The 24,174-nt window shown below is 57.1% G+C and overlaps 2 protein-coding genes across 3 annotated transcripts in view; both read left to right on the forward strand.

Annotated features, from left to right (window-relative positions):
* Positions 1-8,962, forward strand: part of JAKMIP3 (Janus kinase and microtubule interacting protein 3) — a 54,568-nt gene extending 45,606 nt beyond the window's left edge. Inside the window, 1 exon segment of the mRNA XM_071446464.1 lies at positions 6,629-8,962. The gene's annotated coding sequence lies outside the window, so the exon portion shown is untranslated.
* Positions 8,963-9,258: 296 nt separating this feature from the next.
* Positions 9,259-23,788, forward strand: DPYSL4 (dihydropyrimidinase like 4). 2 transcript variants are annotated; one of them, XM_071446229.1, is made up of 14 exons: positions 9,259-9,612; positions 11,945-12,033; positions 12,301-12,485; positions 13,417-13,581; positions 14,940-15,001; positions 15,107-15,187; positions 16,882-16,950; positions 17,236-17,356; positions 17,996-18,152; positions 18,383-18,524; positions 19,483-19,653; positions 20,330-20,509; positions 22,231-22,390; positions 22,949-23,788. In XM_071446229.1, exons 1-14 carry the CDS (start codon positions 9,274-9,276, stop codon positions 23,038-23,040), a joined length of 2,013 nt encoding a protein of 670 aa, XP_071302330.1. In that variant the 5' UTR covers positions 9,259-9,273; the 3' UTR covers positions 23,041-23,788. The 2 variants fall into 2 exon arrangements, with proteins under 2 accessions (XP_071302330.1, XP_071302331.1); XM_071446230.1 differs by lacking the exon at positions 9,259-9,612 and adding an exon at positions 9,998-10,098.
* Positions 23,789-24,174: the final 386 nt, after the last annotated feature.

The following is a 24,174-nucleotide window of genomic DNA, read 5'->3' on the forward strand; positions in this document are numbered from 1 at the left end:
TGGCTGTCAGTTTGTGTAAGAGCACGCAGCGCGTTTCTGCTCCGCCGTCTCGGGCTGCGGCAGCCTGAAGTGCACAGAAGTGACAATGTCAGCCTGCATTTGTGGCTGAGGCGGGGATGGAGGCCCTGGGGCGGGAGCTGGGGCTGAGGGGGGCTCCAGCCAGGCCTGGCCGAGGCTGGGAGCTCCTCGGCCCCATCCCAGACATCTCTGCTGGGCACAGGCTGCTCCCCCACGGCTCTGCCAAACCCCTCGGGAAAACACCTCCCCACAGGCCAGCTGGGAGTCTCCTGCTGAGCAAAACACCTGCGTTATTACACAGGAACTTGTGGTTGTGCTTCCTGGGCACGTTCCGGGGACAGGATGTGGGACCAGCCTTTCATTTGTCCTCTCTACAACCGAAACCTCCCACTCCTGTGCTGCTGCAGGGGAATCACACCCAGCACAGAGTCCCAGAATGGGTTGGGCTGGGGGGCACTTGCAAGGTCATCCCTGCCATGGGCAGGCTGGGAACCTCCCAGTACCCCAGGCTGCTCCAAGCCCCATCGAGCCTTCCCTTGAGTCATTTATGGGGGTGTTCCTCTTGCTGTGGGAAGTAAAGAGCTTTTTTGGAATGTGAATTTGTGCAGCAGCAGCAGTTTGGTGTCCCGTGTGCTTCCCCCTCAAAACCCCAGCACCTTCCATCCTCAGCTTGCTCTCAGAATGAAAACTCTGCCTGACTCTGTACAGACTGGCAGGGCAAAAGCCTGCTCCACCAAGCTGGTTTTAAAGCTAATCATTCATTTCACCTTTCACTCCCCAAAGCACTCCTGGGCAGAGCAGCTTCACTTCTCATCACAGCTGAAGGGTTCTCCCCCTTACTTTGGGTCTTGCTGAGCTCTTGCAAATAACAAGGACAAATCTTTTTGTAGTTTACCAAACTCAGCGTTAGCCTGGAGAATTATTCAGCTGGAAAATCTATCATAAAGTTAGCTTTCTTAAAAGAATGCGTACTGTTTGTAAATTGTGTTTGTGTAAATAGCCCTGCCGTGGAGGGGTTGGGTGCCCAGGGATGTGTCTGCACCTGCAGGGCAGCAGAAATCCCAGAGAGGAGGACGTGTCCAAGTCACTGAGGCTGAACTGGCCTCATGCAGATGGGCAGAGGCAGCCAGGAGCTGCTGCTCTGTCGATGCTTTTCTGAGGAGAATTGCCCGGGGGGCACTTTGCTCCTCGCTATAAACAAGGATGCTGCAAACGCCCCCGGGACACGGCAGATCGGTGAGTGCAGGGTCGGGATTGTCACGGCTGTCACAGAGGGGCCGGCAGCGCTGAGAGCGCCTGGAAGGGACTGTGAAATGCTCACATCGTCACTTAGAGCCACATTTGTCCCTTTGTTCAACACCAGGAGGACTCTGAGGGCTGTGAATTGATGGGGAGCCGGGCGCTGAGGGCTCCCTGCAGCTGGGCTCCCCAAGGTGGGGAGGAGGTCAGGCACGAGCAGGGTGTGCAGCAGCAGGGAGCGGCTCTGTCACACAGAGCCCCGAGTTCCTGCGGCTGCCATCGGGGCTGCCATCCCCACAGTGTCCCCCAGTGTCCCCCGGTGCCTTTCCCGAGCAGCTGCAGGGGAGGCTGAGGTGTCAGCCTGCATTTCCTGCCTCAGCTCCACCTGCTCAGCCTGACCGGGCACCGTGCTGCTCAGCTGTGCCTGAGCTGTACCTGCTGAACTGTGCCTGAGCTGTACCTGCTGAGCTGTCCCTGAACTGTACCTGCTGAACTGTCCCTGAGCTGCCCCTGAGCTGTCCCTGAATTGATCCCACTGAACTGTCCCTGAGCTGTCCCTGAGCTGATCCCACTGAACTGTCCCTGAACTGTGCCTGAGCTGTCCCTGCTAAGCTGTACCTGAGCTGTACCTGAGCTGATCCCACTGAGCTGTCCCTGACCTGATCCCACTGAACTCTCCCTGTGTTGTCCCTGAACTGTCCCTGAACTGTCCCTGAGCCGTCCCTGCTGAACTGTCCCTGAGCTGTCCCTGCTGAACTGTCCCTGAACTGTCCCTGAGCTGATCCCACTGAGCTGTCCCTACTGAACTGAAAATCCAATGTAGAAAGAAAATGCTGTGGGTTTCTATGCACATATTTATATCTATATATGTGTGTGTGTGTAAAATGAGTAGTACCAAGATTTTATCGCAGGTAAATAATTTGTAATGGAAGGAAACAGCTTTTTAAACCCCTGCTATTATGCCTGGAGGGAGCAGCCCTGTTTTCTGCTCTAGCAGAAGCAGTTTGCAGTGTGTCTGTGTCAGAATCCCCCCATGTCCATGGGGGCAGGATGGGCAGAGCCTGACTGTGGGGCCAGAGCCGCTGGGTTCCCCCTCCAGCACAGGAGGTGATGGCAGGGCCAGAGCTCAGCCCTGCAGTCCTGTCTGGGGTGGCTCATGGCATGGGCTGTGCAGGAAGGGAACAGAATGGCTGAAATCAGCTGTGCTGGCTGCTCCTGCAGTCCTGGTTTGAGTGGCTCATGGCATGGGCTGTGCAGGAAGGGAACAGAATGGCTGAAATCAGCTGTGCTGGCTGCTCCTGCAGTCCTGGTTTGAGTGGCTCATGGCATGGGCTGTGCAGGAAGGGAACAGGAATGGCTGGAATCACCTGTGCTGGCTGCTCCTGCAGTCCTGTCTGGGGTGGCTCATGGCATGGGCTGTGCAGGAAGGGAACAGGAATGGCTGGAATCAGCTGTGCTGGCTGCTCCTGCAGTCCTGGTTTGAGTGGCTCATGGCAGGGGCTGCAGGAAGGGAACAGGAATGGCTGGAATCACCTGTGCTGGCTGCTCCTGCAGTCCTGGTTTGAGTGGCTCATGGCAGGGGCTGCAGGAAGGGAACAGGAATGGCTGGAATCACCTGTGCTGGCTGCTCCTGCAGCCCCAGCCTGGCCAAGCGGGGCTGGCACTGATGGGCACCGTGATGCCCAGCATCCCCAGCCCAGCTGCAGCCTCCCCCCGGGCTCCTGGAGCTGCTGGAAAGCTTCAGGGGGCCCGGGAAGAGCGTTTCAGATTCCAGTCTGTGAATATTGATGAGGTGAAATGCTTTTATGCTCGTGGGTAGTTCTCTGCTCAGTGTAGACTCACAGCATTTGTCAGCAGAAATGGATACGGTCAGGAACACTCCTTCCTTGGTAAATTGGACTGGAAAACCCCAGAATCTTCCAAGTCAATATAGATAGACAGGAGCAAAATACACCATGGGCATGTTCACTGGGATGTCCTGTGAAAGAGTGTTCTTAATTATTAAACTGAAAATGAGGAATTAAGTAAGAAATTAGGTGGACAGTGAGGGGCTGCTGATAGCTGAGATTCTCAGGGCTAGAGGCCCATCCTCCAGCCACAAAAACCATGGGACTGTGGCCTGAAATGCAATCAAGAATCTGAATTTTTGCAGACACTCCAGTGAATTGCCCAAGTGTGTTTACCCTGTCACCCTGCTCATAAAGGCAAGTGATAGCATCTTGAAAAAGAAGGTGCACGTTGTCAAAGCTGGGGTGCAGCTGAGATTTGTGTGAGTCCATTTGTGTAATCCATTTGCTGTTATTACCCTGGTCTTTGGCTGCTTCACTGCAGCCAGCAGTTTCCTCTCTCTCACCAGGAAAAAGGAGAAAAGAAAAAAGAGCTTCCTCTTCCTCCCAGGGACCTGTCCCGTCCTCCTCCCTGACATCAAATGTTCTCCTTTCTGTGGAACCTATTGGAACTAAATGGCCACCATTTTTACATGGTTAAATCACTCCCCGCTGTATTTTATTCTGCTCGTGATTTCTCATGTTCCTGTTCTCTGGGAACCCCTCTCTGCCCTGCAGTACATCCCCGTGGGTTATTTGCATTTGTATTCATGTGCACAGGAGGGGTTGAATGTGCCATAAATGTCCAGTGGGAGAGGAAGGGCAAAAGGCAAGGAAGCCAAGTCTAGCCCATTGTTCTTTACATGGACAAGAATTTCCACCTGTTTGTTCTCATCGTGGGGCCTGAGTGGGAAGATGAGAGATTCTGCATTCCCAGCTCCTGGGGGTTTGTGGGGTCCCAGGTGAGGATGGGGTCCAGCCCCCAAGGCCACGGGGTTGGTGCAGGGGCTCTGATCCCCTCCTTCCCATCGCATGGCTCCCAGAGGGATCCATGATTTGCTGTCCCACTGACACCTTGCAGGCAGCAGTGGGGTCCCAGGGTGTGTCCCAGGCTGGATTCAGCTTTAGCAGTGATGAAGAACCTCAGGCTCATCCAGGCAGGCTCTCCTTTGGGAGAGAGGAGTGAGCTGCCTTAGAGCCACCTCCAGCATCACTTCACCTGCTTGGTAACTCTGCTTAGGGGCTCAGTGAGGCAGTGCCTAGGCCAGTCCAAGTGCTGCCTGTGGTTCTGGTGCCTTTTCCTTACCCCCAAACACGTCCCAGCTTTTCCCAGCAGCCCAGGATGCTGTCAGTGCCTCCCTCAGCCATATGGTCCTGTGTGATATATATAAATAAGCATATGTACATATAAATAAGCATGTAAATATATATCCATAGATGAAGATGAATGTGTAAATATATATCTCCTTCCACTGCAGCCTTGGTAAGAGGCTGTTCTGATGAAGGTGAGCATTCTTCTTCAGGATCTGTCGTGACAGGACAAGGAGTAATGGGGTCAAACTAAATCAGGGGAAATTTAGCTTAGATATGTGGAAGATGGGCAGGCCCTGGCACAGGGTGCCTAGAGCAGCTGGGGCTGCCCCTGCATCCCTGGCAGTGCCCAAGGCCAGGCTGGACACTGGGGCTGGGAGCCCCTGGGACAGTGGGAGGTGTCCCTGCCATGGCAGGGGTGGGAATGGGGGGGAGATGCTCCCTTCCCACCCAAACCATTCTGGGGTTTTGTGACATCAAATTTAATCCGTGATCTTTGAGGAGCTGCCTCCCTGCATTGTTCTCTTCGGCAAAGCTGCTGTTTTCCACAAGCCACGAGTGCTCAGAAGCACAAACACCGACGCTCCACCCGTTACCATTTTTCAAATGCTGCTGGCCCAGTTTTACAGCTCTGGAACCATTCCGTGTGTTCGGCGGGAGGCGGGGGGTGAGGGACGGGTGACGGTGCCGTGTGCGAGGCCCGCGGGAGCCGCAGGAGCCCCGGGGGCAGCGGGGCCGGCACCGGCGGGGGCAGCGGGGCCGGGACCGGGACCGGCGGGGGCAGCCCCGCGCTCTGCCCAGCGCTCCGGCTCCGTGACGGCCCCGACAGGCGGGGAGCAGAGCAAAGGGCGTCTGGAAAACCCCCTCAGCCGCCCTCGCTTCCTCTTCTGTCGTTTACTTTTCAGGAATTGCTTCTGGAGTCCTTGGGGTGCTGTTGTCAGCTGTGAGCAGCATCCCCTGCCCCAAGGCTCGGGGGGGACAGAGGAGCCTGCAGGACCTGCTCTGGTGCAGGGTGTCCCTGCCACGGCACGGGCTGGAACAAACGAGCCCAGGGATTGTCTGCCCTGGCGGCCAGGCGGGCTGGGAAGGGTTAACCCTTCCCTGCGCCAGGGAGGGGATTCAGCTGCTGCTGGGGCCCGGGGAGAAGAGACAGGGAACAGGGGATGGAGAAGGGTCAGGGAACAGGGGATGGAGAAGGGACAGGGAACAGGGGATGGAGAAGAGATGTGGAACAGGGGATGGAGAAGAGACAGGGAACAGGGGATGGAGAAGGGTCAGGGAACAGGGGATGGAGAAGGGACAGGGAACAGGGGATGGAGAAGAGATGTGGAACAGGGGATGGAGAAGAGACAGGGAACAGGGGATGGAGAAGGGTCAGGGAACAGGGGATGGAGAAGGGTCAGGGAACAGGGGATGGAGAAGGGTCAGGGAACAGGGGATGGAGAAGAGATGTGGAACAGGGGATGGAGAAGGGTCAGGGAACAAGGGATGGAGAAGGGTCAGGGAACAAGGGATGGAGAAGAGATGTGGAACAGGGGATGGAGAAGGGTCAGGGAACAAGGGATGGAGAAGAGACAGGGAACAGGGGGTGGAGAAGGAACAGGGAATGGGGATTCTCTCCTCTCTGGCCACTGGCAGGGCTGTTCTCTTCCCACGTGCGCTCCTTCCCCAGACATTCCCCGCCCGGCTGGTGCTGCTCTCCTGGCTGGGTGGGACATGGGAGCAGGGACACGGGGCCAAGGAGGGGGCACAGGAGGCTCAGGGCAGCTGCAGCAGCCCCCTCCCACCTACGGGCACCACGTCCGTCCTTCCTTCCTTCGTGCCGCCTCTCCTCCCCTGGGGAGCTGGAATTTGGCTCCGTGGTTATTAACTCGTCCTCTCAGAGTTTGTCAGATCAGGCAAATTTTAAATTCATCATTCATCACGATCATCACCATATTCTGAGTGTTACCCAAAGCTGTTAGGAGAGGATTGCTTGAGGAAAATGAATTATTTGATGTGTGGCACAGCCTGGAGAAAAGTGCATTTAGCATTTAATAAATTATCTCTTGTTTTTCAGGGAAAAAGAACAGTAACTGGCTAAGTCTGCTCCAACTTAGACTTAACTGAGAGCTGCTTAACACAACCCAGCACAACCTATGGAATGGAAATGTTGTAGATTCTGGGATTAAAAATCCCACGTGGAGGAGAGGACCACAGCAGTAGTTAAACCTTGTATTTATTTTATTCTGTAGGTACCTGCGCTGCTGGAGTTTATAAAGCTATGGAGAAAACCCCTGGATACTGAAATTCTTCAACCTCTTCCTGCACTTGTACATCAGCCGTGTTTTAACCCAGCACTGGGAGCTCAGCTGCAGAAACAGAAGAAAGGGATTTGGTCAGAGAAGTGTGCTATTTGGACCAGAGGGATGCAATGTTTTAAGGCCAAGGTTGTGGATTTTGCTATCAGCATACAATTCTATCATGGAATTGATTTAACAAGCTCCAAATCTACCAGATACCAATACCAGTGCTGGCATTCTGGGATGAGCTGCATTTTTGCTTCTGCATTTCACGCCTAAAACGAGTTCATTTTGAGTTCTACTGAAATACTTCATGTCTTAAAATACTGTATTCGCTGCAGGAAGCCCTGCAGGTGGTGGTTGAGGTGGCAAAGGGCACCTTAGGAAGTGGTTTGAGTCCATCTCATGGCTCTTCATTCGGGATGTGCTCTTGTGCCCGGTGTGTCCGTGTGTCTCAAATACCGGTTCTGTTTTCCCGTTAACTTCCTTGATCCTGGGGGTTTAAGTACAAAACCAATTGTACAGGACAGGTCTGTGTGTAAATAAGGAATCGTGCTTATCTATATGTCACTATAAATATGTATGAAGTTTTGTACATAGGAAAGAGAAAACGGCTCAAAGAATGTTTTCAGAACTGTGTCCTCCGTTTAAATGCACAGACAGGAGATTGCCATCCGTGTGCTCCCTCACTCTCCGGGAGGGGATCCCGCTGCTTCCGCTCGCTGCCCGCGGCCCGCCGGCTCTGTCAGGAGTTTGTGATGGCCCGGGGCCGGGCTGGGCTCCGTGTGAGGAGTTTGTGATGGCCCGGGGCCGGGCTGAGCTCTGTGTCAGGAGTTTTTGGTATCCCGGGACCGGGCTGGGCTCCGTGTCAGGAGTTTTTTCGTAGCCCCGAGCCGGGCTGGGCTCCATGTCAGGAGTTTTTGGTAGCCCGGAGCCAGGCTGGGCTCTGTGTGAGGAGTTTTTGGTGGCCCGGAGCAGGGCTGGGCTCTGTGTCAGGAGATTTTTGGTAGCCCGGGACCGGGCTGGGCTCTGTGTCAGGAGTTTTTGGTAGCCCGGGGCAGGGCTGGGCTCTTTGTCAGGAGTTTTTGGTATCCCGGGGCAGGGCTGGGCTCCGTGTCAGGAGTTTTTGGTATCCCGGGGCAGGGCTGGGCTCCATGTCAGGAGTTTTTTCGTAGCCCCGAGCCGGGCTGGGCTCTGTGTGAGGAGTTTTTGGTGGCCCGGAGCAGGGCTGGGCTCTGTGTCAGGAGTATTTTGGTAGCCCGGAGCCGGGCTGGGCTCTGTGTGAGGAGTTTTTTGGTAGCCCGGAGCCGGGCTGGGCTCTGTGTGAGGAGTTTTTTGGTAGCCCGGAGCCGGGCTGGGCTCCATGTCAGGAGTTTTTTGGTGGCCCGGAGCAGGGCTGGGCTCTGTGTCAGGAGTTTTTTGGTGGCCCGGAGCCGGGCTGGGCTCTGTGTCAGGAGTTTTTGGTAGCCCCGAGCCGGGCTGAGCCGTGTCGGGTCTCGGCTGCTCGCTCCTCGCTCTGGCCCGGTGCATCCCTCACAAACCCCGTCTCCAAGCCCCGGGCTGGCGGTGGGGCTGTCCCGGCCCGGGGCGCTCCCGCGGTCGCTCCGTGCCCGGGGCGGGGGCAGCAGCCGGGCCGGGGGTGCCGCGGGCCGCCCCCCGCCCCAACCTGCCCCCGCTGCCGTGTGTGTGCCAGGCTGTGTGGACTGCCCGTTCCGGCTGCTGGAGGATGTGGCTGTAATTTCCAGTACTCTGCTCTATATCTGTAGCCTTCAGTGATTCCTTGAGTGCCTTACGTGGCTTGTGGACAGAATTCCTGACCAGGAGGAGAAAATGCTCCTGGACCGACGCCGGCTCCTTCGCACCCCTGTGCCCCTCGCCGGCAGCGTGCACAGGAAGAGATTTAGCTTCGACTCAGGAAATCGCCGTGTGAATATGTGTATTAAACCCTGTATGATGTGCTGTACAGTTTATAAAAAGGGACTGTTGTAAACTTATGCAAAACGTAACACAGAGAAGATGGAGGTTTTTGGTGCACTGGCTGGCGTGCCGTGACCCGTGTCCTCTAATCCTACTCCAGAATCATATCCAAAATACAGAACGCTGGGTTCAGTGCTGCGACAGCAACCGACAGCCCGAAAACGGGGGCTGGAGAGTTCGACTAGAGAATTTTACAGATATTTTTGTATTGTGATTCCTATGATATATATCGAGAGACTTTCTATTCCTTTGTAAAATACATAAATTATTGTCAATTTTAATTAAAAAGATCTGTTTTAAACCTTCAAATTAGATGAACTGGTTTGGGTTTGAGGGGATGGGGGAGCTGGGCTGTGACACCGGCCCGGCTGGGGACCGGGAGATGCCCGGGAGGGCTCGGGGTGGGGGCGTTCACCCGCTCCCCGCGCAGCCAACCCCGCGCTGTCTCTGCCATCACAGACGCCGGAGATGTCACCTCGCGGTCGCACGCGGGGCCGGGCACGGCTGGATGGGCACCGGGAGGGGCGGGGGTCCTTGGGCGGCTCTTAACGCGGCGCGGGGCTCGCCTCGCCAGGGCGAGCGGCTGCGGGAGCGGCTGCGGGAGCGGCGGTGCGGGGCCCATGGCGGGGCGGCAGGAGGAGGCTCTGCCCGCCTGCTTTGCGGGGCTGGGCGCGGGCAGCCCGCGGCCGCGGCAGAAGCGCGGCGGGATGTTCTGCAGCGTGGAGGACGCCTTCGACAACAAGACGCTGAACTTCGCCTCGCTCGCTGCCTCCGGAACAGCAACACCCGTCGGGGGGCACCGCCGCGACACCCAGCCGGGACCGAGCCCCGACGCGGGACCGAGCCCCGACCCTGGCCCCGGCCCCGACCCCGGCCCCGGCCCCGGCCCCGACCCCGGCCCCGCCGCGGCCGCGCTGCCCCCGAGAGCTCCGGCTGCGCTGCCCGACGGCTGCGGGCAGGTAACGGGACTGCGCCGGGACAGGGGCCGGGGTGCCTGGGCCAGCCGGCCTTGCCGAGACCGCGGCGGGAGGGCGAGCGGGGACCCGTCCGGCTGTCCCGTTCCTCCCCGTCCTGTCCCGTCCCGCCCCGTCCCGTCCGGTGCCGCGGAGCTGCCTCCGGGAGCGGGCGCTGGGCCCGTCCCCGCGGCGCGGGTTTGAGCAGGGCGCGGTGCGGGAGCGCCGAGCGGCCGCCTTTCCCCGGGGGGCACGGCTGTGAGCGCCCCGCCGCTGCCGGCCCCTCTCGGCCCCGCTCGGCCCCGCTCGGCCCCGCTCGGCCCCGCCGGACCGGCTCTGTCGGCGGCCGGGCGCGCGGCGGGGCGGGCGGGGGCGCGCACGCAGGCGGGGGCGCGCGGCGGCGGGCGCGGGCACGCGCGGCAGCCCCGCACACACGCGGCGGAGGCGGCGGCGATGTCGCAGCCGGGCAGGAGGAGCGGGAGCCGCGGCACGGTGAGGGCTCCGTCCCCGCGGGGCGAGGGCTGCGGGGCCGCGGGGCTGCGAGCCGGGCCGGGCCGGGCCGGGGGTCGCTCCGGCCGGCGGAGATGGAGCGGGGCGGGCGGTCTCGCACAGCCGGGGGGCGCCTGCCCGCCCCGGGGTGAGCGCCCGGCGGGGCCGTTGCCGGCGGGGCCGTTGCCGGCGGGGCCGGTGCCGGCGGGGCCGGTGCCGCGGGGCCGAGCCCCTGCCCTGTCCGCCCCTCGCAGCCCGCCCGCTCCGCTCCGCTCCGCTCCTTTGTTGCGCGGCCCGGCCGGAGCCCGGCGGTCCCGGCGCTTTGTCCCGGGGCCGCCCCGGGGGGACAAAGGCGGGCGGGCTCCGCAGCGGGGCTGCCCCGCCGTGCCCCGGCCCCCTGCGCCGCCGGAGCCGGAGATGTGCCCCGGGCACGCTCTCATCGCGGGATGGGCTCGGCAGCGTGAGAGCATCCCCAGCTCTGCCTCCCCCGTCAGCCCGGGGTCCCCCCGCGGCTCCCCCGGCGCCGGCCGCGCTGCGTGGGAGGGGATTCCCTCCTCCCGGCGCTTCCCGGCAGCAGCCGGCACAAATCCCTCGATTGCGATGCCTTGTGTTTTGCTTTTTCTCCTCTTGCTGGCTCGTGGCAGAACTCCCTTGGGAAGAGCCCGGTGGGTGCGGGAGCCAGGGACCAGCCCCGTTACTGGGATGCGGGAGCGGATCCTGGGCGTGGGGCGCTGCCACCGGGGTGGGCATGGGGTCAGGATGAGGATGAGGACAGAGTGAGGATGGGCATGGGGTCAGGATGAGAGTGAGTACAGAGTGAGGATGGGGATGGGGTCAGGATGAGGGTGAGGAAGGGGTAAGGATGGGGATGGGGTCAGGATGAGGGTGAGTACAGAGTGAGGATGGGGATGGGGTCAGGATGAGGGTGAGGACGGGGTAAGGATGGGCATGGGGTAAGGATGGGGTGAAGATGGGCCTCCCAAGGGGAGGGGCCGTCAGGCTCTCCCATGGGGCAGCAACACTGAGGCTTCTTTTGATTGATGTTATGGGACAAGGGGAAACAATAAAGACAGTAAATCCTTGACTGTTAAAAAGAAAAGAAATGCAGTTCTTTAGTTTTCACTTTATATGCCAGTGATGCTCCTTTAAACAAGCCCCAAAATGTTTCTAGGCAGTTTTTCTCCGGACCCGGCTCTTTGGGGTGCAGCATCTCCAGGCTGTGCTGCCACGTGCTCAGGCGTCCCTCGGCTGGTTCTGTGCCCAGGCCGTGCTCTTTGTGTTGCCCATTTCAGCACTCGAAATAATTTTTCAAGCAACACCAGACAGCAGGAAAGGAATCCTCTGAAATTAGGCTGCAGCTCCTCATAGACATCAGTGCTGCTGCTTCCTAAATTTTCTATTTAGAGATTCTGGGTGAAGATTCTGCAAATCTGAAAACTGTGCCAGTGTCTGGCTTTGAAGTGAGGCAAGTCCTCGAGGCTTTATCTGCCTCAGCCGAGACTGTGAAAACGGATGAATGGCAATAAATTACCAGGTTAATGAGATGCACTGGAAGCCTGTAGCCGGAGCTGAGGCAGGAACACGGCTGGCTCAGCCCTCGGAGCTGGGGGTGCCCAGGGCTCAGCAATGCACCCCTGGCTCCTGCCACCCTTCAGAGAGCTGGGCTCCTCCAAATGACAATTTCATATGGTTCCCCTTGAAAATGTGGTTGTAGAATAGTCTAGATAGTCACTGAACTGGAGTGATTGCAGGGAAAATACTAAACCTAGATTTACTTGAAGCTTGGAATGAGTAAGGTGGAATCCAAACAAAAAAAACTTTAAAAAACTGTGGATTTTTTTCCCATTAGGGTGACCACATTCTAATCAAAGGAGGAAAAATTGTCAACGATGATCAGTCATTTTACGCAGACATTTATGTGGAGGATGGCTTAATAAAGTAAGTTAAAAATTTATATTTGCTAATGTAATTTCTTAGAATGATACAGTGCCTTGGGATTTGAACAAGGTTCCTTCCCATAATTTTTTCTTTAGAAAAATAAAGGCAGCATTTTAGAGTAGTGTCAGGAAAGAGCTACACTGGTGTAGCTGCAGCTGGGGAGACTTGCAGAGCGCTGGCAGCCAGGGGAGGAGCAACAGAGGCTGTTTTGGCATCCTCACTTCAAAGCTGTTGCCAGCTAAGAGGAGATGTTGATTTCCTTTGCAGGCAGATCGGGGAGCACCTGATCGTTCCCGGCGGCACCAGGACCATCGATGCCCACGGGCAGCTGGTGATTCCGGGCGGCATCGATGTGCACACGCGGCTGCAGGCGCCCGCCAGGGGCATGAGCTCCGCCGACGGCTTCTTGCAGGGCACCAGGGCAGCGCTGGCAGGAGGCACCACCATGATCAGTAAGGGGCTGCTGCTTTCCAGCAGACACACCAGGCCTGGGGTCGCTGCTGCGGGGATGTTTGTTTACATTCATAGCACAGAAATGTCTGTTGCTGCTGGACAGATCCAAACACCACAGAGCTAATTGAAGGTGCTGTGTACTGTGCAGAACCTCTTTCCCTTGCTGCACGTGGATATTAAAAATATCTGTCTGCTCCTGACTCACCTCATTAGAGAGCAAGACAGAAGAACACTTTAAACACCTTTTAATATGTTTTTAACAGCTCTGCAAGTGTGGGGCATTTTTGAGTTTCCCAGCTTTAAGCACAGGCTCCATTTCTGTCTTAATGTAAAGTAATTTTGCTCTCTGTTCTGTTCCTGTTCCATTCCCAAGAACCACTGCAGTGTGTGACTGCAGGACCAGTCTCACCAGTCCTGGCACAGCTCTCCAGCAGAAGCAGAGCTGAGGGAAGTGATGGGCAACGGGTGCTGCCCATGGCAACTGCCCCAGGGCAGAATCCTCTGTGCTGTGCTGGCTGAGAAACATGCCAAGGCCATCCCTGGGGTTTGCCTGTTGCACGTGTATCACTTAGCCCTGGAGCTCTGTCCCCCTGTCCCTCAGCAGCGCTGAGAGTGAGCTGGCACTGCCGTGCCCGTCCCTGCAGCAGCAGCAGCAGCTGTGGCGGGGGCACGGTGCCCAGTGTGTCCCTGACCCTGTCCCTGTCCCTGTCGCTGTCCCTGACCCACGTGTCCCCACATCAGCAGCAGCAGCCATGTGGCCGGGGCGCGGTGCCTGGTGTGTCCCTGACCCTGTCCCTGTCCCTGTCCCTGTCCCTGACCCACGTGTCCCCACAGCAGCAGCAGCAGCCGTGTGGCCGGGGCACAGTGCCCAGCATGTCCCTGACCCTGTCCCTATCCCTGTCGCTGTCCCTGACCCCCGTGTCCCCACAGTTGACCACGTGTGCCCGGACGCGGGGAGCAGCCTCCTGGCCGCCTACGAGCAGTGGCGCGACCAGGCCGACAGCCAGGCCTGCTGCGACTATGGCCTGAGCATGGACATCCCGCGCTGGCACGAGAGCCTCAGGGAGGAGCTGGAGGCCCTGGTCAAGGACAAGGGTAAGGGCAGGGGGACCCTGCGGGGTCGGGGTTCGGGTTAGGTCGCTGCAGGGTCCCGGGGCGGCCGTGGCAGCCCTGCTGTCCCCCGGCACCCGGCACTGCAGGGACACGCGCGGGCGGCCGCGCTCCTGCCCGTGCAGCTGGCACCTCCCTGTCCTTGGCCAGCCAGGAGAGAGCTGTGGACAGGGACACGGGCACCAAGTTCCTGCCATAACATCCGGGTCTGTGCCCTCACCCCGGTCATGGAAAGGGATTTTGGAAGCTGAAGGAGTTGGGCTGGACACCCTGATGTGGGCTGTCAGGTGTACAGAAAAAAAACATTTAAAGATAAACCTCTGGGACAGGGCGTAGAAAAGGAAACTCAGCTTTAAGCATTCCATAGTGGTTCTGTTGTGCCTGTAACTCCTGTGCATCCCGAGGTGTCCCTGGCACATGGCTGGCTGGAAAGCAGGAAAGTAGACCACGCAGCAGGGATTCATGCATTCATTAATACCTATTGCCGTGTTTGGAACTACACTTTCCTTCAGATATGCTAATGCAGAGCTAAATGTCTTCAGTGTAATTTGTAGTCTTGCAAGCAAGGGTTTAATTGGCCAATTACCGTAGAAATTCGTGGTGAATTTCCTATTAAAATGCAGAGTGGCTGAGGTAATGGAGCTGTTCCTTGGAACACATATGAAATACAGCTGTAATTTGATCATGGTTTGGTATTGCTTATTGCCTCTATCCATACAAAATACAGCAGCAATTCATAGAACCATGGAATGGTTTGGATTGGAAAGGACCTGATCCCATTCCCTGCCATGGCAGGGACACCTCCCACTGTCCCAGGTGCTCCCAGCCCCAGTGTCCAGCCTGGCCTTGGGCACTGCCAGGGATCCAGGAGCAGCCCCAGCTGCTCTGGGCACCTGTGCCAGGGCTGCCCACCCTGCCAGGGAATAATTCCTGATTCCCAATATCCCATCCAGCCCTGCCCTCTGGCAGTGGGAGCCATTCCCTGGCTCCTGTCCCTCCATGCCTTGTCCCAAATTTGAGAATAAGCCATAGACTGAAGCCACCACTGGAGGGAAATCAGCCTGGGAGTGAGGCAGCTGAGTGTGCAGTCACAGAGGGTACCTAACTCCAAAAAGGTGTTTCTTTTTTTTGATTCAAGTGCACCATAAAGTAGGGGTTTATTGTCTTTCACAACTCCTGAGCTTTGGGGTCAGTGGGGACATTTCCCACATCAGCCCTTGGCTTTGCTTTGCTTCCAGTGTAACCCTCTCCAGAACAACCCCCTGGTCCGACCACCCCTGCCCAGCCCACACCAGGGCAGTGACAAAGGGACAAAGCCACACGTGTCATTTTCTTTTTTCCAGGTGTGAACTCCTTCCTGGTGTTCATGGCTTACAAGGACAAGCTGCAGTGCACCGATGGCCAGGTAGGACACGGGAATGCAGGGAAAGCCAGGGCCTCGCTCGGAGCCCGGTGGGAGCTGGCAGGGCTGAGGGGGCAGGGCTGAGGGGGCACCCCTGTGTCTCGGCAGATGTACGAGATCTTCTGCACCCTCCGGGACCTGGGGGCCATCGCCCAGGTGCACGCGGAGAACGGAGACATCATCGAGGAGGTACCGTGGCTGTGCCCCTGTCCTTGCCCTGCTCCTGTCCCTGCCCTGCCCCTCTCCCTGTCCCTGCCCCTGTCCCTGCGCCTGTCCCTCTCCCTGTCCCTGCCCCTGTCCCTGCCCTGTCCCTGCCCCTGTCCCTGTCCCTGCCCCTGTCCCTGTCCCTGTCCCTGCCCCTGTCCTGTCCTGTCCCTGCCCCTGGCCCTGGCCCTGCCCCTGTCCTGCCCTGCCCTGTCCCTGCCCCTGCCCCTGCCCTGCCCCTGTCCCTGTCCCTGCCTCTTTCCCTGGCCCTGCCCCTGCCCTGTCCCTGTCCCTGTCCCTGTCCCTGTCCCTGTCCCTGCCCCTGTCCCTGTCCCTGCCCTGGGAGCTGGAGCCCCAAAGCCTTGGAGGGAACGGGACCCTCTGTAGCAGCAGGTGCGGGACCATCAGGGTGTTCCATGGAATCATCAGTGTCCTCATGGATCATGTGGGTGCTTGGGTTCCCAAAAAGCACTTTGGGGGTTCCTAAAGGATGACTGGCTGCCTTAAGTGATGCTTTATCCCTTATCTGTTGTGCTTAGGAGTTTGGATTACTTGAAAAAATCAGGAGGTTTGAGGCTTTTGCAGTAGTGTCTGTGACATGGGCAGTATTCAAGTCCACCATCAGCACTTGGGAATTCCTTGGTGTTGCAGCCTCTGCTCATGGGCCTTATTTTTGCTTTTTACCTTAGAAAAGCCAGTTTTGGCTCCAGCTTGGGTCAGATACACAAGGTGGAGTTAGACTGGCAGTTCCTTAGGCTCATGGTCATGCCAGCATTCCGTCTGGTGTGGGAGGAAGGCTGAACTGAAAGCCAGATCCAATCCTTCAAATGGGTTTATTTGAACAAACAGGATAAAGGCTAATTCCCACCTCCTGGGATTTTATCTGGAGACCTGTTCCTCAGCTGGCTCTGGAGCCAGACAGCTCATAGCTGCAGCAGTGTTTCTGTCAGCTGCCAGCATGGTGACACTTGAGCCCTGGGGACAAACTTGGAAGAGATCTGTGACAAGAATACAGACAAATAGGCTTGCTCTAAGAGCAGGGGCCTCTAAAGGACGCTGTGGGATATGCTCCATGGAGTGGGATTACATCCTTGCCTTAGTGCCAGCTGCCTGGGAGGCTGCATGGTACAGAGCAGCAGAGGGACAGGGTGAGCTGTGTGCTGGACATCTGCATTCAGATGCCACAGGAGTGACCTGGGACGTCCCAGAGCTCATCTCAGCATCTGTCACTGCGGATTCCCTTTCCTCTGGGCTGCTTGGTGAGGTGCAAAGGGAGAGGTGGCACTTGCTGCACCCCAATGACAGCCTCACAGATCCCTGTGCCCATCCCTGCCTCCTGCAGGGGCTCCTGCGCAGCTCCAGCAGGCTCAGGTGCTGGGATCCCTCTCCCTTTGCTGTGACTGGGGCAGCCTGGGTGTGAATCCCCTCCTCCAGAACCGTGGGTCTGAGGGTTGGGGGGGTCCAGAGGTGCTGCTGGGGCACAGCAGCTCCCATGCAGGAGCATTTCTGCAGCTCAGGACAGGTCTCTGGGAGGTGGCCCTGGGGAGTGGGATGTCCCCGGGGAGTGTCCCATGTCCCACCTGCCCTCAGGTGGCTCAGGCCAGGGTGTGCTGTGTCCCATGGTGCTCCAGGGGGCTGTGCCCATCACTGACTGCTCTCTCCTTCCTCCTCTCCCCCAGGAGCAGAAGAGGCTGCTGGAGCTGGGGATTACGGGCCCGGAGGGGCACGTCCTCAGCCGCCCTGAGGAGGTAACACCACCAGCCATGGCTCCAAGCTCCAGCCCCAGCCCTCACTCCAAGCTCCAGCCCCACCGTGCAGAGGGGCTGGGACCCCTGTGTCATGGGACCCCTGTGTCATGGGACCCCTGTGTCATGGGAGCCCTGTATCCCTGGACCCCTGTGTCCTGGGACCCCTGTGTCATGGGACCCCTGTGTCATGGGACCCCTGTGTCGTGGGACCCCTGTGTCATGGGACCCCTGTGTCATGGGAGCCCTGTGTCGTGGGACCCCTGTGTCGTGTTCTTGTGCCCGCAGGTGGAGGCAGAGGCTGTGTTCCGTGCCATCACCATTGCCAGGCAGGCCAACTGCCCCCTCTATGTCACCAAGGTCATGAGCAGGGGGGCTGCAGATGTCCTGGCTCAGGCCAAGAGGAAAGGTAACACTGGCCTGCACAGGCAATCACTGAACCTCTGAATCCAGCCAGGAATCTCATTCTGACTGTGAGGTCTGAGAAGTCCTCATCTCCTGAGCTCCCCCACACTGAGGGCGCTGAGGCTCGTGCTGGTTTCCATGGCAGGCTGTGCCAGAGCTAATTGCTTGGAGCTGGGAGGATTGGATGTGTTGGAAGCTGTGACACTTCCATCTAGGCAGACACAGCTGAGAAACAGGGAATAATCCACTTGTCATCGTTTGGTGTGAACTGAATGAAAAACAGATGTGGAGCAAGCTCCAAATTGTGGCTGGGGGTGGAGTGGGAAGGGCTGGGATCAGTCCCGTGGGGAGCAGGGTGGAAGGGGGAGCACAGTCACCGCTTCCCCCGGCCCGGTGGCTGCCAGACAGAGACAGGTTTGGTTTAAAAGAAGGCATGACAGCTCGTAGGAATGTGTGCCTGGTGTAAGGAGGGGACAGACAGATCCAGAACTTGCTTAGACAGCATCTCTCAGTCACCTGAGATAATGTGAAGGGTTAGCGAGGCCCTGAAGTGCTGGCAGTGCTGAAGGAGTGGAGCTGCCGTGTGTGGTTCTGGCAGGGCCACGTGTGTGCCCTGCTGCCCTGACAGCCCCTCGCTCTGCAGGTGCCGTGGTGTACGGGGAGCCCATCACGGCCGGCCTGGGCACGGATGGCTCCCACTACTGGAGCAAAAACTGGGCCAAAGCCGCCGCCTTGGTCACGTCCCCGCCCGTCAGCCCCGACCCCAGCACGCCCGATCACCTCAGCACTCTGCTCTCCAGGTGGGTCCTGTGGCACACCTGGGCACACCTGGGCACACCTGGGCACAGCTGCCCTGCCCTGTCTGCATCCTGCCCGCGCCCACCCGATGCCATTTACAGCACCGGCATCGCTGTGGGGCCCGAGCCCACGAGCCTCTGGGCCCCGTGGTCTGCCCAGCAAGGGGGGCTTTGCCAGCCTGGGGGGGCCATCAGTGCCCCCCTCCCTGAGCCCTGCCCTGTCCTCTCCCCAGCGGGGACCTGCAGGTCACAGGCAGTGCCCACTGCGCCTTCACCACTGCGCAGAAGGCCGTGGGCAAGGACAACTTCACCCTGATCCCCGAGGGCACCAACGGCGTCGAGGAGAGGATGGCCATCGTCTGGGAGAAGTGCGTGGTAGGTGCTGCAGGGAGCTGAGCCTGGGCTCCCGGCTGTCACAGTCTCCTTAATGCAGACAAGGCACAGCAGTGACACTGTCTAGACACTGCTGCAGCTTCAGAGAGCTGCTGACGACAGACTGACACACACAAATGCCTGCACGGTGTCTTTGAAGGCTGCAGTGCAGGGACCACCCTCTGCTCTGCTCAGTCACCAGGGAATCTCTGCAGCACTTTCTCCTGAGGGTGATGGGGTGCTCCTGTCCCCTGGTGCTCACAGAGGGCTGGGCAGGTAGATGGGGAGAGGATGCCTCTCCTGTGGGAGGTGACTGTGGCCATGCTTCAGGCTGCCAGGTGACCCCAGCAGGCTCCTGTCACCCCTGTGTGCCTGGCAGCAAGGCTGTGATCCAAGGCTGGCATCAGTCCGTGTCCCTGCACCCCAGTGCACATCTGCCTGCCAGCAGCATCCTGGGGAGCTCGATCCTGCATCCCACAGAGCGGATGTCCCTGTGCAGACTGCAGGAGCTTGGGAGCCAAGCCACCCTGAAACCTCTCTTAGATGGGCTTTGTTCAAAGAGAAATAGAACTTTTCTTAACATGATGAGTGAAGATGGTAAAGAAACAGCACTGGTTGGGTTCACTTCCAGTCTTTCTTCACTGGGCTGTCCTCAACCCTCTTCAGTGATCCTGAGATGCCCGTGCAGGAGCTGGAGCCAACCAATCTCTGTTTTTCAGAGACCTCAACCTTTGGAGTCCAAGGAAAATAAAACCTGTCTCTCATATCCTTTATGCCACAGGGACAAGGCTCATCCTCACATCCCCCTCCCCTGTAACACAGCCCTGTGGCAGAGCAGACCCTCACCTACATGGGCACAGGGGTGGGGACAGTGGCTCCTGCCAGGGGACAGCCCATGCCCGGCCATGGGGAGGGACCTGCCCACAACCCTTGTCCACCTGGAATGTTTCCTGCTCCCCAGGTCCCCGGGAAGATGGATGAGAATGATTTTGTGGCAGTGACCAGCACCAATGCTGCCAAGATCTTCAACTGCTACCCCAGGAAGGGGCGCGTGGCTGTGGGTGCTGATGCAGACCTGGTGCTCTGGAACCCCAAGGCTACGAAAATCATCTCAGCAAAAACCCACCACTCGGTAAAATACATTTTAAATCATTTTCTGGGGCTGGTCTTACAGTCAGAAGAGATCTGGAAGGCAATGCATGGCTTTAGCTAGATCAGATTATTCAGCACGGGAGGAGTTGTCTGTGTGGATAAACTGATGAAGGACCTAGCATTTGATTTTAAAAATAGTAGGAAAATATCCTTTTATTGCTGTAAAGGGTGGGATTGTACTGAGTGAGCACTCCAAGACAGCTGACATCTGGTAAGGAAATCTTAAAGTCCGTGTATTTGCTGTTGACTAGAAAAATGTCAGTGCTGAACTGAAGTATTGAACTATTGCTGAACTGCATTGTGTATTAGTTACAGTTTAATACGTTTTAAACTATTGCTATAGTTTAATATATAATGGTATTAATCTTAATATAATACAAAATTTAAATATTCCATAAATAATATATAAAGAATATAATAATATAAATATATTTTATTAAAAAGTATTAAACTATTGCTGTAGTTTAATATGATTGGTTTTAAGGTTTATTTTCTCCCTTCCAGTTTGCTTCCCATTGGAATCTTGTTATTTGAAATACGGGGGGTTGGTTAGTTCTGACTGATGGTGCACGAGGAGCAGTGCACAAAAATGGGGGGCATTGTTCGCCTCCTCTTAAATCCTGCAGGCACTGAATATCAGGGTTTGCTTTTTCCAGAATGTGGAGTACAACATATTTGAAGGCACTGAGTGCCACGGGGTCCCAACCTTGGTCATAAGTCAGGGAAGAGTTGTCCTTGAAGATGGAAATCTGTGTGTCACCCAGGGCTCAGGTCGCTTCATCCCTAGGAAGACATTCCCTGACTTCGTTTATAAAAGGATAAAGGCAAGAAACAGGGTAAGGAGAGTTTTATTTGCCATAATCCCTTGTTTTGATCACAATCTCTCAGCTGTAGTGTATTGGAGCTGCTGTGCTGGCAAACCTGCAACAGCAGCAGGAATATTATCAATGCTATTTCTTTCTGTGTGTTTTCGTGTAACTGCCTGGCTCCTCAGTCAAGAATTCTTAGTCTTAGAGCTAATAATGACAGTTTTATTAGCCTATCACAATGTTACAAAGCGAAGATATGACTTCTCTGTAATGATGTAGAGGCAGGAATTCCTCTCTTACCTGTGCTAGAGAAGTTTCTGTTGCTGTATTCCCAGTGTCTGCTCTGCAGCCTTTGTAGGGTAAGGGCCCGTAGGTACTGGAATATAGTAAGATAAATCCTCCCCTGTGCTGGCACAGCTGTTTAAAGAGACACAAAGACATGCAAATATGTAAAGGGCTTCTTAAGAGCTTTGTCCTCCTTCCCTTTTCTGTGTGCTGTTGCAGACACTGTAATTCTGCATCCTACACAAAGGCAGAGCAGGAATCAGTGACCCACATTAACTGCAGAGGCAGGAGCCCTGGCTCTGGTGCTCCTCAGGGTGTCTGGGGTGCTGGAGGGCAGGATGGGGATGTGCCAGCTCCCTGCACTGTGGGAATGGGACCCAGAGAAGGTGCAGATGCCCCATCCCTGGAGGCGTCCAAGGCCAGGTTGAAAGTCCTTTGAAGACCATCATTCTCCCAGCTCTGCCACGGCCACCACTGCCCCATGTCCCCAGGTGCCACATCCACACGGGTTTTGAAATCCCTCCAGGGATGGGGACTCCAGAGCAGCCCTGGTCCCCTGTGCCAGGGCCAGGCAGCTATGCCAGGGCTGGGCAGCCCTTTCCATGGAGGAATGTTCCTGTACCCAGCCCGAGTCTCCCCTGGCACAGCTGGAGGCTGCTGCCTCAGAGTTAAACCCTCTTAATTTCTGCTAAAGTCCGCAGGCCATTACCCTGCATCCCCTAAATGCAACTCACGTGCTTTAATTAGCTGACCCTACTAGAAAGTAATATAAAGGAAGTATGGAGGGTTTTGATTCCTCTAGTGTAGGTTCAATTCCTGCTTTTCTAAGTGCTAGGAAATGAGAGGGCTGCTATACCTCCATGTTCACTTTACCACAGTGACCCTTAGTGTTCAGGCACATTTCCAGTAGGGCCTCAGGTGAGGAGGGAGGCCTGTGTAGCAGATTGGCGTGCTGCTATGTCAGAGGCACAGGGCCAGTGTGAGCGGCAGGAAGGTTTCTCATCGTAGGTGTATCAACTGGTCATACCGGAATCGTGGGTAAGAGGCGCGGATTTGTAGGAATCCTGCTGATAAGAGCGGGACTTTTGTGGCTAGTACGACAGGGAATAGTTCTTGAGGGGGTTGAAGAGGCTTGGGTTGAAGAACAGGATAGTAGTCAGCGTATTCATGAGTATGATGTTGCCGTATTCGGCTAAAAAGAAGAGTGTGAAAGGCCCTGCTGCATACTCTACATTGAATCTGCATACTAGTTTGGATTCTCCTTCTGTTAGGTCAAAAGGGGCCTGGTTGGTCTCAGCGAGCATAGAGATGTATCATGTTATAGCGAGGGGCCAGCAGGAGAAAATGAGGTATAGAGGCTCTTGGGTGATTGGGAGTGCTGAGGGTGTAGTTCCCGCTGAGGAGGACAGCGGGGAGGGGGATGATAGCTAGGGTGACCGTGGCTGACCCTGTTGTCCCTGCAGCTGGCCGAGGTGCACGGCGTGCCCCGGGGGATGTACGACGGGCCGGTGCACGAGGTGCCGGCCAGCGTCAAGGCCGCGGCCCCGCGCGTCGCACCCTGCGCCGGCAAAGCCGCGGCGCCGCCCGTGCGCAACCTGCACCAGTCCGGCTTCAGCCTGTCCGGTACGTGGGGCCAGGGGAGGGCCTGGGCGGGGGCACTGCCAGCTGGGCTCAGCCACAGGAACTTCAGCGGTGTACTGTGGCTGCAGCCAAGGCACCGAGTGCAGCACAGAAAGCGCTGGAGTGCTCCACTGTATTTATGTCAATGCACAAAGCCTGGTGGGGGCTCTGTTCCCAGGAGCCAGAGCAGGCAGTGATTCAGCATCATTTGGGCTGCAGAAAGCAGCTGTCGGGAACTTGGAAAGCCAATGCTCTGCCCTAAAACCACTTCCATAATGGTTTTTAGCTGGTTGGATCACATGGGTCCCATATTGTTTGATAAATGTTACCAGTCCCCACATTTTGTTATATACAGAATTTATTTCTAGGAAAGCCACTTATAAATCTTCCAGAAACAAACAATGAAAAATTAAGTTCAGGCAAATACAGCCATTCCAAACGGTGCCATGCTCATAGAGTGTCCACAATGGCATATAATGAAAGTATTAGTATTTCCTGAGGAAATGTTTTGTGCTTGTGGCATTCCAGCAGTGGGACTGCCCCTCTCTCTGCTCTCCGCAGGGTCCCAGGCCGATGACCACATTGCCCGGCGCACGGCGCAGAAGATCATGGCCCCGCCGGGCGGCAGGTCCAACATCACCTCTCTGTCCTGACGCCGTCCCCGCGCGGGTCCCGCCGGCTCCAGCCCGGACGGGGCCCGGGGGCTGCTCCGGAGCTCGCCGGCTGCGCCAGCCCTTCCCTCGTAGGTAGAAATAGAGTGATCCCCGAGGTAGCGCTCCCCGTTGGGTCCTCCGTGCGTGTTCCCTCGCTAGCTGCTAGGAAAGCCCTTCCCTCCCCGTGCATGCGGCACCGCCCGGCCCCAGGGCTGCGGGCCCGCGTGGGCATGAAGGCACATCCCGGCTGGATCACGCTCCTTCCCAGCAGCAGCCGCTGCCCGCTCTCATCCAAGGACTTACAACAGACGGGCACTGCCGTGGTTTCCAGCCAGAGCCACCCCCAGCCCGTGTGTCCCTCGGTGGCCACAGCTCAGGGGTGAGTGCAGCCCCGTGCCCTGGGGCAGAGTGGTGCTGGCCCTCCAGGACCTGGCCATGCCGTGGGCTGATGTCCTTCTGTCAGCCTTGTTTTTTAAAGATCATTTCTACGGTTTTTCAAGAACTGAGTGTGAGTCTAATACGCAATACTGGGGCTCATTTGGAGGCCAGGTGCATGCAACACACTTTTTTATAAAGATTATTCTAGCCCAGGTATTATATTTAAAGGTGTGTACACAGAGTGAACCTCTGGCTGCAGAGCCATGCATGTACCTCCAGGAGTGGCTTTCCGTTCCTGTCTGCTCCTTGCTTGGAATAAACTTGGTTGGCAACCACGAAATGGTGGAAGTGGTTGATCCACCCGAGTCCATTTTGTTGTTTTCTTCCTTTGAGTTTTCTGGGTGAGACTGGGACCATCCCATCATGACTTGCAGGTGACTGTGCTCCCTTGGAGGGGGAGAGGCTGGTGGTGGTAGTTTGGGCAGAGTCCCTCCCTTCTCCTCAGCCGTGCTCCCTTGGTTTGCCTCCTGCCCCGTGGTTTGCAGATGAACCCACAGCTCCAGGAGAGGGGCCTGGCTTCCCCTCGGCCCACGCCGGTTCCGGTGCTGCTGAGATGCCATGGCCTGTCCATGAGACACTGATTTCCCTGGCACTGCCAGGCTTGGCTCTCCTGCTCTGTCTGAGCTAGGCACGAGAAACAGAGCAGGGTGCACAAGCAGGGATCTGATTTGTGGGTGGGGGCTGGAATCACACATA

The sequence above is a fragment of the Agelaius tricolor genome, unplaced genomic scaffold (genome assembly GCF_023055355.1).
Source record: "Agelaius tricolor isolate 1412-34295 unplaced genomic scaffold, bAgeTri1.0.p SCAF_22, whole genome shotgun sequence".
NCBI classification, from domain to species: Eukaryota; Metazoa; Chordata; class Aves; order Passeriformes; family Icteridae; genus Agelaius; species Agelaius tricolor.